General features: G+C 42.7%; 1 protein-coding gene across 2 annotated transcripts in view; it reads right to left on the reverse strand.

The window, feature by feature from the left end:
* Positions 1-643: 643 nt before the first annotated feature.
* The window catches only part of AKR1D1 (aldo-keto reductase family 1 member D1), a gene marked incomplete at both ends in the record, with an annotated part of 35,201 nt that continues 22,212 nt past the window's right edge, over positions 644-13,632 (reverse strand). Inside the window, 6 exons of one of the 2 annotated variants that reach the window (XM_082310424.1) lie at positions 644-686; positions 4,362-4,444; positions 5,228-5,393; positions 5,874-5,983; positions 7,724-7,846; positions 10,136-10,213. In XM_082310424.1, the coding sequence (XP_082166550.1) occupies positions 644-686; positions 4,362-4,444; positions 5,228-5,393; positions 5,874-5,983; positions 7,724-7,846; positions 10,136-10,213 (603 nt within the window). The remainder of the gene's footprint in view (positions 687-4,361; positions 4,445-5,227; positions 5,394-5,873; positions 5,984-7,723; positions 7,847-10,135; positions 10,214-13,632) is intronic. The other variant, XM_082310425.1, reaches the window with a different exon arrangement.

Consider the following 13,632-nt stretch of genomic DNA (forward strand, 5'->3'; position numbering starts at 1 on the left):
GCTGGGGGGGGGGGGGGCGGGGGGATATCTGAACATGCTTATAATGCTTTAGGGCTTGAACTAGTTGCATGTGGAGCCAGCTGGGGTGTACCTGTGGAATGCAGCTTATGTACGCGGCTGAAGAATACTCTGGTCAGTGAAACAGGCTTCACTGCATGAAGCAGTGAATGTATCTATCTATATATCAACATATATATGCACATATATCTATCTCAAATCCAATTAGTTCCCCACTCCTAACTTTCTCTCACTTGAGCTGTGAAACAAAATAATACTGCTTCACATCTATTGAAGCAGAACTTCTTGTTTCAAATTCAGTGAAGAATGTGCAATTGAGTGAAAACGATTTTAGCTTGAACTAGTGAGCCTGTTTTCAAGAGAAATCTTCAATTTTATCAGCTGTCAGTTTTGAAGTTTCAGTGCTCGGAGTTAAAGCCTCCTAAGCCAAACCCAAAGATTCAATAGGTTAAATAGATTTGCTCTTCAGCAGCAATAAGAGACTGACAAGACAAGAGGAGGTAAATGTCATGTTTTTAATGCTGATTTGAAGAGTCTCCCATGAAGTCAAAGCACCAAACGTTGGGTCACTTTCAGCGAAGCCTAATGTCACCGAGTTAGGAACCTGCCCGGACACGCCTTGTTTTCAGTATTCATCGCTGAAGGGATACTCTGGATGGTCACGCCACCTGTGGATAGGTCAGATTGAACAAATGAGCTTCTCAGGTGAAGCAGGATATCGCATCACTGATGCAGTTGTCCTGTGCCTAGCAACCCTCTTCTTTTCCTTGCAATATATAGACGGCCTTCATGGAAGGCTCTTCTGCTTATTCAGAAGCTGTCTGCTCTGAATAATCTTCTCTGCAGAGCTGGAAGAAAACCTGTGCATTTAAGGAGAGGACAGTGAAGGACTATTTTTCAGGTCTACAGGCTACATACCTTAAGGACAGATGGGAAGAACCAACAAAAGTTTGGATGTCAGCTATTCTTGCTATATTTGTGGATTTAACTTAGGTTAGTAGAAGTGTTGTAGGGAAGGGGGGTGGCTTCACCATAGTGGAAGGGGAAGACTTCTTCCTTCAGATGTCTAGAAAGATCCTCAGAAATAAGGGCTATATTTGAAGGAGAGGTGGAGACACCAGAGTTGTACTACTTTGGCTTATGCACTTAGAGCTGGCATGAACAGGTCTGGGTCTGGTATGGTGCTTTCTCCAAGTGGCTGCCATATCCAGACAGGTCTGGCTGTCCTCTAGCTCAGCCTAGATGTAGGTGCTCTGCTAGGTTAATAGCACCAGTGGCAGAGAATTTACAAAGAAGCTTTGGGGTGACCCAGTTCAGGGGAGAAAGGGATGTTCATGGCTGCATACTACTGAAGGCAGACACACTTCAGGCTTCATTTTAAAAACTGCATGCTTGGGGAAGATGCATGATCCAGGATCATTATGAAAGGCAAGAAGAAAATTCCTAGGCTCAACTGCAGGTGAAAAAATAACACTGTGTTTGTCCATTATTGGCAGACTTGAGAGAGAGGTAGTTGTTTTTTTGTTGTGGGTTTTCTTGTTTGTTTGAGAACATGATGCTAAACCACAAGGCCTGGCTTGACAAAGACTTTCCATTAGCAAAATCAAAAATTTCTGAAGAGCATTCTCAGGTGCACCATGGCAGCTGGCTGCCTTGCCTTACAGCAGAGCACAACAAATACTGGCATTTATCCCAGCTGTGAATCGTTCCAGTTTGGAAGAATACATTTCACAATATTGAAGTTAACTAACTGGAAGGCATCAAACATTTTTAATTGGTTGTGTCAAAACATTTCATTCCAATATTCAGCCAAGCTGAAGTGTTTACACATTAACAGATTGAATTGGTTCAAAAAAAAAAACAAGCCACAATACTTTGGCTTGTTTGGTTTCAGTATAACTTGACAATGTCTGAGTTGCCAGTGTCATAATCTCTACTTTCCATCTATGGAGCATGCTTGCTAATCAGATCTCACATGTTCAAAGGTCTGAGTCCTTTGAATGAAAATGATTCACTCAGAGGAGTCAATGCAGCTGGGAGTAACTGGTAAGGAAGATTATCCATAGCAGAGACTGGGAGCACGAGATAAATCAAGCAGACAGATTAATGTAAAACTCGCCCAGCACAATACTTCTAGATTTCTCCAAAGACAGAAGAAACCATTTCAGACTGAGATTTTCTGGAGTACTCCTATTTTTACAAAGCCTCTATTTTCTGCTCAGATGCTTAACTTGCTAACTCATTCCACTGATTGCAATATCCTGCTCGTATGGGCTTACTCACACTGTCAGAACAACAGATTTGCACACAGTACCCATGGTAGCTGGTAACTGGAAGAGCCAGAGGAAAGCTGAATTTTTCCTTTCCTGCCGGCATTCGCATCACAGCAGTCAAAGGTTTTGCACAAAGTTGACTAACCAGAAGTCTTTCTGTGTGATGGTTTGACTTTTTCAGATACATATTGCTGGATAAAGTAAGAAACCTCTTTAGGCTGATAACTGTTGTGGTGTCAATTCCGGACACTTCACTGTGAGAACACATAGTAGGCAGATATACATTTAGCTGCTCCTTACATGGCAACATCGCTTTTCTGAGAAGGCATTTTTCACAGTTGAGGTCAGACTGTATTTAAGCATTTTCCCCAAACATGGCACTCCTGTGAAAAATAGCGGGCAATGCCCATCCTATGCATCCTGTTTTCCTTGTCCTCAGTGGCCTCCTGTGACCAAATTTAGTCTAATAAAGCAAAGCATTTAGTTTATTATTTTTTTGGATTGGTGTCTCAAAATTCTCCTCCTGTAGGCATCCGCATCCTTTAACTTTGCTTCTGGAAAAGGCTCTTGCATTTGCACCAAGGTTATGTTTCATGTATATAGTCACTAAAAGTTTAAATGTGTTATCGCTCAACTTAGCTATGAAAAAACAATTTCAAATACAAAAACACACATAAGAATCCGCTAGGCCATTTGTAAGAAGCCTTTGGGAACTAAGTGCTGCTAATTGATGGAAGGCTATTTTAAGTTTTAAGAAACTAAAGCTTCAGAGCACCCAGCTGAGCTAAAATATGAAAGATTAACTCCATTATGATGCTTTTAACTTAATTCATATTTATGCAGCACAGTAAGTGGTTTATTTGTTCCTTTGCAACGTTCCCCCCATCTTTCGAGCAATGGTCAATGTTTTAGAGTACTATTGATGCTGCTATTCTGCTTTTCATTATTTTTACTGCTTGAGCACACTACAGTTCGGCAAGACACAGATAATCCAAGGTAACAAGAGAAACGCATGGAAATGAATCTCTAGTATTTGGCTACCCATTGAGTGCCATGAAAAGGGGAAAGCATAAAATTTGGCCATAAACTGTAGAAGCTCTTGAGCTGAAGGAAAAACAAACAACGGCCTCATTCTCCAGAGGAGATGATGTTGGGTCAGTCTGAGCCTTCTGGGGTAGTGCAGCCTTCAGGTGAAGCAAAACTACATTGGGTGGTAAGCTTCAGATGACAAGTAGCAAGACATCAAGCCTTGTTAGTTCTCAGAAGAGGTAATTAGGAAGCAGTCTAGCAGTCAAATGAGCTGCATGGATTTCTGCTTTCCATATAAGAAAGTACAACTCAACATGACAGCAGGAGAGGGAGATTGCTGAAGAAGACAGCATCAGAGGAAAGGCCAAAACAAAGTTTCTGACCACTTGTGGTCACTAAGATGTATCATCTTTTATAAGCAATTTGGGTAGGCAAATTTTGATGTTCTGACCAAAGTATTAAGCGAGAAGGAGCAGAGCTCTCCCTAAATTATCCCTGTGGTTTCATGTAGCAGTGTTATTCTTAGCCTTCCACATGGCAATTTAGGACAACTTGCCTCTGGAAATGCTAGGTTTACAATCCATAAGCCATTGTACTTGAGCAGCAACATGGCTTGCTAAGCACTGGAAGTGAAGATGGGAAGGAGGGGAAAGACAAGAAAGTGCTCCTGTTTGAATTTCGGCTCTTATATCCACACTGCTAGACAGGGGCAATGCTATACCTTGTGAGTGGCTGAGACTGTCATTACTGTCATATAGGAGAAAGCATTTAAGGAGATGGAGCAGTGATGGAATAACCAGGTATGGTCACTTTCTACTAGGTGGGCTTTTGACATCTGAGCTCTAAGCAAGTATTGCACACTTATTTTTGCAATGGGTCCAGGAACATATTCAGGCTGTATTAAAGACTTCCCATATTTAAGCCTTACCTTAAAACAAGGTGGTTTATACAAAAAATAATATTAAAAGGAAGTGATTTTTTTTAAATCCTGTGAAAAGACAGGAATGTTCTGTGAGGATCTAGGATTCCTCCTGAACTTACATTAACAGTTCCACGTAACGAACGTTTTTGTTCAGGGCTTCAATTTCTTTCATCTCTTTCTCAGTAAGGGAGAAGTCAAAGATCTAATGGAGGGAGATGTTAGGAATAAGTTAGCATTTCTTGTCACAATCAACATTCATATGTTCCAGATTTCAGAAGTACAATCCCCCCTCCTCCCCACTGTTTCCCCCACAAATCCATACTTGCTTGCATTTATAGGAAAGTCTTGAGGACATGAATAAGTCCAGTCACATTTGCTTACACCCTTTTGCAAGAAGAGAAAGGTAGTCTGGCAAGTACTGGGCCACCAGCTTTGAAAGCAATACACTGGCAAGGAAAGCAGGGAGCAGTGTGAGTACTGAGTGCTGCAAGGGACGCAGGAACAAATTCTTCATCTTATTTGGGTGTGGTGGTCAAGCCCGATGCTTTTTGGTGGTGTGGTTATGAGCCTTCCTGGCACATCTGTATGCAGCAACCTTTCCCTAACAAAGCTACCCCATACCTCAAGACTGGGCAGAACAAGTCAGTCATTCCTGAACACCTACAGCCAGCACCCTCGGGCTGTTGACCTACTGAATTACTTCATCTTGCTTGTGCTGCTCACTGCAGCAACTGATGCTCTGGGACACACCATCAGCTAGAACTTATGCTACTCCAGAGGGTTAAAAGACATCAACATTTCCTCTATGCTCTATTATTGTCATATCACGGTACTGTTAAGTGATGGGGACAAAAAGCATCAAATGTGGCAAAGCTTGATATTGGTCAAACTTTGTGTCCAAAGAAAGAAATGGGAAAATTGCCTTCTATAGGAGCTAAGCCAATGTAAGTGGATTCATCCATGCACCATTGGAGTACAAATTTACCTGGAAATTCTCTCTGATGCGTTGTGGATTGAAGCTCTTTGGGATGACTACCACCCCTCGCTGGATGCTGAAACGCAAAGCAACCTGTGCAGCTGTCTTGTTGTACTTCTTGCCAATGGCATTCAGCACAGGATCCTTCAGTAAAGGAGGGGAGGACACATTTACCCTGGCAGAAAATTGGAAAAAAAAAAAAAAGAAAACCAAAAAAACTTCCTTATTTTTAGTGTCAAAACATAGAGACATCTACTTGTTTGTGGACGGAATACTGCATCTTTTTGACAAGTAGTGTGAAAGATGGGAGAAGAGCTTTGGTGTTTAGGTTAGCAGGCTGTCAAAAGCAATTTCCTATGTGATGTCCTAACGTTGACTCAGTTTCTAAGTTTTCAACATTCCCAGTTACAGACACTTCCTTTCTGTTAGAGAAGATCTAAGGTGACCTCCTATATAGACACCTGGCACTTTTTGATGACAGCATGCAGCAGGAGTGTTGCAAGTTTACATTCACAACAGTAATATTTAGACACTGAAGTTCAAAACTACTCTGAAGAATGGGGACAAAGATATTTTGCAGAGACCCAGTAACAGAGAACTATTCCTCTTTTCCTGGATAGTGACCCTGCTATTAGAGAGTAACATGGAAACTTACCATGTTTCATCCCTTGAGGTTCCCAGTGGGCTGTACCCAACAATAACAATGTCATGTTGTCTGCAAAATTCTAAGAGCTTGGGTTGGGTGAAATAGGGATGGCATTCGACCTACGAGAGTAACATAGAAAGGGTGATTAATCAACAGGACTAGATGCAGAAGCAGATGGTGTCCCAATATTTGTGAGAGCTGCAGACCAGATGATGCCTTCAGGAAAGGATACATGTAAGTTAAGGAATAGGGGAACACAACCTGTGGTTACTGTTCTAATCGCACATTGTTGCATGATGGATTTTTTCTTTTTGGTGGACAGCAGATCAATGTCTGTGATTATAATTTGGCTGCAGGGAATTTTTATTGGCCCCTAGTGGAAAAGTGGCAATAAGTGGGGGGATGGAGGTGAGGGAAGCTCACTAAAGAAGTAGGCTGAGAAGACAACCCATCTCATGTGGGTCAGATCTTTGTTTCTCTGCCTCTTGCATTCAGGATGACTAATGTGATGACGTTTTTAGGGGAAGTGTTGGCATAAAGTGTGCCAGATTGAAAAGTGAGGGGGGATATGTAAAAGATGAGATATCTCCATAACGGTTATGACCTTGTTAGTAGCTCTGCCCTCCCACATTGCAAATACCGTGCATCATTCCCTTACAGGCAGGGATTTTTCTGGCTGCGTTCTCAGTCTCTGGGAAAGGGATGTCTACAAGGTGACAGAGCAACCACTGTTTGCAGGCAGTCTGAAGCTAGCTGGCACATCTATGCTTGCTGGCTAGCTGCCCTAAGCTGGGCTTAATCTTTTGCCCAGTTTTCCTCAACCCTAGGAAGCAGCAGCAATGCTCAATGCAGCCTTAGGGCCACGCCAGAAACAGCAATTGCACCCGCTTGGCATGTTAATACCAGTGAAGGGTGCTGGAATTTCCTCCTCTCGCAGGCTGCTTTTCCACGCAGGCCAAAGACAGAAATGGAGGCTATAGCCAACCTCCCTGCCCTGCCCTGTGCCAGTCCTAGCCCTTCAGGCCACACACTGAGGGTGGGAAGTTGGTCTCAGTTGGTGTCTGGCCTCTTCTCTGATACTGCTAATGTGAATATTTGCTTGTGCCAGATAAGCCAGAAAAGGTTCCTAGTGATTTCTAGGAAATGCAGTGAGCTGCCAAATTCCAGAGTCAAAGGTATTGGGCACTCGGATGGGTCTCTGCCACTTACTGCCTGCTCTGAGCCCCGCTACTGTAATTTAACTTGGACATGCCTAGCATCTTCATGGTCTTTTTCAGCTCAAGTTGGTTGCTTAATGGGGTTTCCTCTTTAATTTAGGTTTTTCTCTAACTCTTACTGACATCTTCTAGGAAAGGCACAAGAGAGCAAGTACAGGAAATCTAGGAGTTACTTTTAACAACTTTTAAACTTGGGAAGCTTAGAGTGATTCAGGATCCCTGATACTTAGGGTTATTTTGGTTTGGTGTCAGCTGAGGTAGACATGGCTTCATTGAGGACTGGTTAGCCCTGAGTGGTTTATCTTGGGAATTTTTTGGACTTGAAGTAAGGTACGTGGCAGAGATTTAAGATCTGTATTGACTCAGCATTCAACCTCGTTACAGAGCTTGGCACAGAGGCACCAGTTTTATAGTCCTGGAGCAGGAACTGAGGAGAGCCATCGTTCCAGCATCTTCAAATATTTATCTTTAGCCTAGATAGGATGAGTAATATTTTCAAGCTAGAAATGGAAGTGTGACAGTATGGAGGGCAGCATCTGTGGCAAAGCATACGTCACCATTGGCTTGGGCCAGGTGTTGCCCCTGCGTTCCCCACAGGGCAGAGGCACCATGGCAGGCACGGCCCTTGGCTTGCAGTCATACCTGGTTGCTGACAGGTTTGTACTTAAGTCCTGGCTTGTTCAGGATCATCTCCAGCTGCCTGCGGTTGAAATTGGATACTCCAATAGACTTTGCCAAGCCTGCATCTTTACATGCTTCCATAGCCTGCAAAGAAAGCAAAGACCAGTGGAGTCCCACATGTTGGCTTGATTCCTTGGAGCATGCGTTTTAGAGATAGGTGGAAGATAGTTCTGCTGCAGCAAAGGTTTTTCTGCAGTCTCAAGAATGGACTAACAGCTCTACTAGCATGAGGGCTGGTGCCGTCCCGCTATTCTGAACTCTGTTCCCATGTAGACCTACTTTCCAGGCCAAGCCCTAATGGTTTATACCTCCTGTGAAGGCAGAATTTGTCTGGAGAGCAGAAAGATTAATCTGAGATATAGATACGTAAGTGCCAGACATCTGCTTTCAAAGAGTTCTCTTTTCAAAGAGTTTTGCTTACTTTATGCTGCTTTAGCACTGCCTTGAAGCTGGAGAAGGGAGAGTGAACAAAACAGATTGCTTTCCTGATAAGTCAATTTATTCCTTCTGATCATACAAGAGTTTTTCATATGAAATCTCTATCCAGTGAAATCCTCTAAATACCTGGCAAGGCACATCACAAAACCAGCACAGAAAACTTCAGTACAGTATAAAGTAGGAGGGAAAAAAAAAAAAAAAAAAAAAAAAAAGCTGGGAGAGAGGAATTCTAGATATTCTGCACTTCAGACAAATCCTAATAGCTGAGAAAGCCTTATGAATACTGGGTATGAATACATGCCCTGGTCTTCATTAGCTTCATCTGCCGGGTTGTTAAGGGGAAAGAGACCCCTTTCCTACGGTCTTCCCCTTTACTCCCAGAAACTCTGCACACAAATGATTCAGTGACCGAGGCAGAGCAGACCCCAGTGTGGAGCTGGGTGCACCTCCTGTCAGTTTTGTTATTCCTTTTTGTCTCACAGGAGCTGAAAGCAGGGAGGTGAGAGGCACCATGTATTTGATGACCTCTAGTTGGCCTCATATGCTTTGTATCACTCAGTGACAAGTCAGCAAATACAGTCATCTGGAGCCATTTTTGCCTGCTAGCACCATACTGAGAGAATGAAATTATCTGGATTGAGTTTAGCCAGTTTTATTTAGATTGATGCTATTATTTGCCAGCACTCACCATCACCTATTTTTCTTTTGGCCGCTTAGCTGAAGAGAGTGACCTACTACAATACATCCTTTACAATAAGCTCCAGCTTGAAGATAAAAACATAACAGTGTTCGGACAGCTGGTGCTTTCAACATTCAGGCAACTAGCCGGTGAAAGAGAGGAACGAACTGCATCAGGCAAAGACAAGGGTAACGTAAACAGCTAACGTGGAAGTCCCCGTTCCCCTGAGACCCAGCCTGGATGGCTCAGCCGCCAGGGGAAAGCCCAAGCCTGCCCCAGGCTTTCTCCCACCCTGACCTTTCTCTCAGAATTTCACCCATTCTCCATCTTTATCTGCTGCACCTCGAGTAGAGCTAAACTGGGACATGACTATCCAGCTCTGGACACTGCAAGCTGAAGTTAAGCATGTAGTAGCCCATGTTAGCTCTCTTAGTGTGAACTGGGCTGAATTACTAATGTTTTTGCAGCAGACCTGGTGCAGAAGGAGAGCTGACCAGCTTTGGCCATGAATTGAAGAGTGTCCAAGGCTTCAAAAGGCAGGAACATGAGGAGATTGCTAATCTCACTTTCTACCTCACCTGATATCCTGAAGCCAAGTGGCTGTAGGCTTAAGGAGACCTTTGGCTACAGGACTAGAGCAAATCACAAACAAATTTAGGATGCAATCTTTCAGGCAAATGCTACTTCCTTCCAAGTTTCGTAGCAGAAAAACCTTGCGTTCTCATCTGTTAATTAAATTTAGAAGTGAGTGAACTTGTTCTGATGGCAAGGGTTTGGGGCTTTTTTGGTGGTGGTGGTTTTTTGTGATTTTTTTTTTTTTTTTTTATGGTGAGCTTTAGGGTAAATTCTGTTTTTTCTTGAAGCTGAAAAGCTTATCTTTTTTTTTTTTTTAAGAGGATCCAGTTACTTCTTAGGGCTCCAACATTCTCCTCCTGTAAAGATCTGATAAAGAGGGGAGATAGATTGGTTAAAAATCTACAGATACCTCAACTAGCAAATCTAGACTGCACTCTGAATGAAGGAATGCGGATGTCAGATATTTCAACAACATTTTATTTTTTTATAAAAATAATTAAGTGATGGCAAGAAGCAACATCCTTAGGGACAGAAGTAAAATTTATCCATGGATCTAGTTGAATTTGATCCATTTGCCCTGTCAATATGCTTCAGCTCTCTTTATGAAAGCCACAAGTAAAACTGAGAATGAGGATCTGTGTTTTTTAAAGCATATATGGATGGATGTTGTGTTTGCTTACCTCCCAAGTGGCACATAAGTCTGTCTCATGGTAGATAATTTTTCCATTTTCATCTTTTGGGTAGATTGCATCTCCAGGCTGAAAAGTAAAACCACACTTTTGTGCTTTAAAGAAAAAATTTCACTCCTCAGAGCAAAGATTTTTCCACAGACTCTCTTTCTACCAGCAAACAAAAAAATTCAAAAGCTTTCTGAAACACCCTAAGTTCAACAGGTCATTCATGCTGGGCTTACCACATCCTTCACGGCTAGATCGTCCTTGGATACACTTCTGAACTGTCACATGAGTGCACTCTCAGGAGTTCCCGGATGGCCTTGTTTTTCAATAAACTTTTGACCTTTATGTTATGACATCCAAAGGACTAGTCTCCTTCCAAAGGGCTGGGTTAGAGTACCAACCTGTATTCTCTTCCACCTCTTCCCTCCTTTCTTCCCAGCCCTTCCCCTGATCCTGCTTGTGTCCTACGCACCTGGGAAGACTACCAGCTCAGTCCAGCTCCCAAGAGTTGGAGGGACCATTTCCAAGAGCTACTTACTAGTAGTAAAGGGCTACGTACATAGCTAGAGTACAGGCCATGAACCTCTTAAGTACATTATGCACTTTTCTTTGGGCACTAGGAACTCTTTCTTCCTATCTCTATACCCTATAAACAAGACTTCAGAGATGAGTCATGAGCTGATATCTCACGAGCACAGCTTTCTCTTATTTGCTGGTCATTTCACTGCTGTTGCAGGCAATGCATTAACACCTCCCTCCCTTTTGTCTGATCATAATTTCACTTTTTTTTTTCTTTATGAAAACCCTTCAGTGATGTTTGACATTTGATCTGACTGCAATCTGCTACATTTCAAAGGCCTGGGTACAAGATGTTGACATGGTAACTCCTTGGGAACATGCAGCTGTGACTAATCAGATCAGTAACTGGTGCCCCCCAATTCAGTCAAGAAGTTCAAATTCTAGGCACTTCATGGGAAAAGTGAGCCTAGGGAAAACACAGCCTCAGATTTCAGAGGCCAAGGTCTAAGTTACAGGCATAAGCCTGTCTCCTCCAAATGTGCTGGTTTTTCTCAATGAATTCCACAAAGACAACTTGTTGCCTTTGTTGCTGTGTCTTGCTGAAAAAAAAAATCTTTACTAGAAGAAGGTAGGTGGCTGTTGGGTACATTTTTTTTTTTTTTTATTAGAAGACAAACTGTTTGCCATCATAACTTGAGGTGGAGAAGCCCTATTTACAAAACCACCCCATGGCATTTTGGAAAAAAACACTAATCTCCATGATATCCCAGCAGACTCTCAAAGGACTGCAGGCTCAACGCACAGCAGTCGAACTTCCTTGAGTTCAGGGGATGAGTCTGAATTCAAGACCTTTTTACTCTGTTCCACTTCTAATTCATTAACTTTTGTTCAACATTACTTTTTTATAGTAGTTAATAGACAGTTAATAATTGCATTAACTAATTTATCATGCCCCCATTTTCCTCTATCACTTTTGTTCTGAAAAGTGAACAAAGTCAGGATGAACAGCACTTGAAAATGAACTTATCTTGACTGAGATAAGTGGTGCCAGCTATTGTGGATTTCCACAAGGATCAGTCCTTCTTCCTGCCTCCAGGGAACTGCACAAAGTATTGAAGTACAGTTGTCTCTGCTCAATAGTCACCAGGCAATACTTTCTCTGCCAAGCTACCTGTTTTATACAAGGGAGTTTCTGAACCAAAGAACTGTCTGCAGATGGATAAAGAAGGATAAAATGCTGAAAGTCAGTGTTTTGATGGTGACAGGATGGTGGTTACTGGGTCTCTGAAATGGTCTTTCAGAAGTTGGTCACGTTTCTCAGCTTTGGGTTCTCATGGACTACACTGCACCAGTCATTCCCACAAATGCTGTTGTCTTCTCTTGCAGTTCTCTTGAGATAGCCATGCACCTTACATTGAATGTAAGGTGGCTTCCTACCATGCTGCCGCATGAGCACTGAAATAAGTGGGACAACACTGTACAGTCACTGCCGCTGTGCAAGGATCACATCATATCATGTCATGTTCAAAGTCTGGAGGCACTCCAAAAGCTACCAGACAACTTAACTTGCATATTTAAAACACAGCAGCTGGTAACCACTGAGAGGAAAAGCCCTGCTCCCGTTAATTTCCTCACCAAAACAGATGCAGGAAGACAGGTCTGCGCATCCCATTGCTTTCGCAAAATGGTCTTTGACAAGCGGGCTTTCTCAAAAGAGCAATTTTAACAACTTGTGAACGCCTATTGTATAAACAGAAGGTAATAGCAAGTCAAATAGTGAGGCCATTGGTCTGTTTTGATTTATTTTCTTAAAATGACAAGAAAATACTTGGATGAGCCTTGTTCAATGTAAGGCTAAAATACCTGCTTTCCTGCTAGATCACAGAATAATTTAGTTGGGAGGGATTTGGAGATCATTTCGTGCACAGGTACCTGCTTACTGATGGATCAGTCATCTGAGCGGAGTCCCCTAGAAAACCTGCCACTGGGTATGAGCTCCCCAGGCAGAGGGCATGGGGTGGCCTGGAGGAGACCTGTTCCTGCTGGTCATCTGCCTTTCTAGGGTAGAGGGGCTGAGCACTACCGCTGGGCTAAAGGGGGGAAGAACAAAAGTCCTGAATGGGGAATCTACATGAAGGAAAAATACAGGGAGGTGCAGGCTAATGTTGGTAGGTCAGTGAATAACGTCACCCCAGATGTCAGCCATTCTTGATCCACCCAAAAGTGCTGGTGTGGTGGGGCTTTCTTCCTCTGAGTGGTGCTTTCCAAAAACAGATTCCTCTTACTCTGCCTAAAAGCCTCTGTAACATCTTGCACTGCTGGGCTCTGCAGGGGCATGTTTCTTACGAGTGGGAGTGTAAGTTTTGTCTCAAGTACTTCACTGGTTTTAAGCAAAGACTGCTTTTGCTAGAAGGCTTTTGGGGAGACGGGAAAGCACCAACATTTGCAGACTAGGGCAGAATAGGAGTTTGTTAGCATTACACCTGCACACTCTTCACCGAAGGCAAGCATCTCATGTGGGATGAGTGTATTTGTGAGGGAGGGAGCAAAGAAAGGAAACCTGTTGCCATTGCAAAAGGGTGGGTTTTTTTCTTTTTGTATTTGGTACAGAAAAATGTATATTTTTCAGGCAGAAAGCAACTTCTTTTTTTCTCTCCTCTCATGGGGGACGTGAATGAAACTCTAGGACTGCTACTCCTTTAACAACTCAGATTGTTGATACAGGCCTCAGGGAGTCAGATGTACATTACTTTAAAGCCAGCTGTCTATATCTTTATATTGTGAGACAATGACCTTCACTATGTGGGAGAATGAACTACTAGAGAATACAAACACAAGCAAAGGGAAACAGGAAATTGCAAGCAGTGGGAAATTTTTAAAAATGTACCCAAAAGGATTCCATACGTGGGACCGTATAAATAAAGTTTAATATCTGAGTCCAGTTACTCTTATACAGGTCTTAATGGGATATGGCTTCCTTG

The sequence above is a fragment of the Platalea leucorodia genome (genome assembly GCF_965183815.1).
Source record: "Platalea leucorodia genome assembly, chromosome: 4".
NCBI classification, from domain to species: Eukaryota; Metazoa; Chordata; class Aves; order Pelecaniformes; family Threskiornithidae; genus Platalea; species Platalea leucorodia.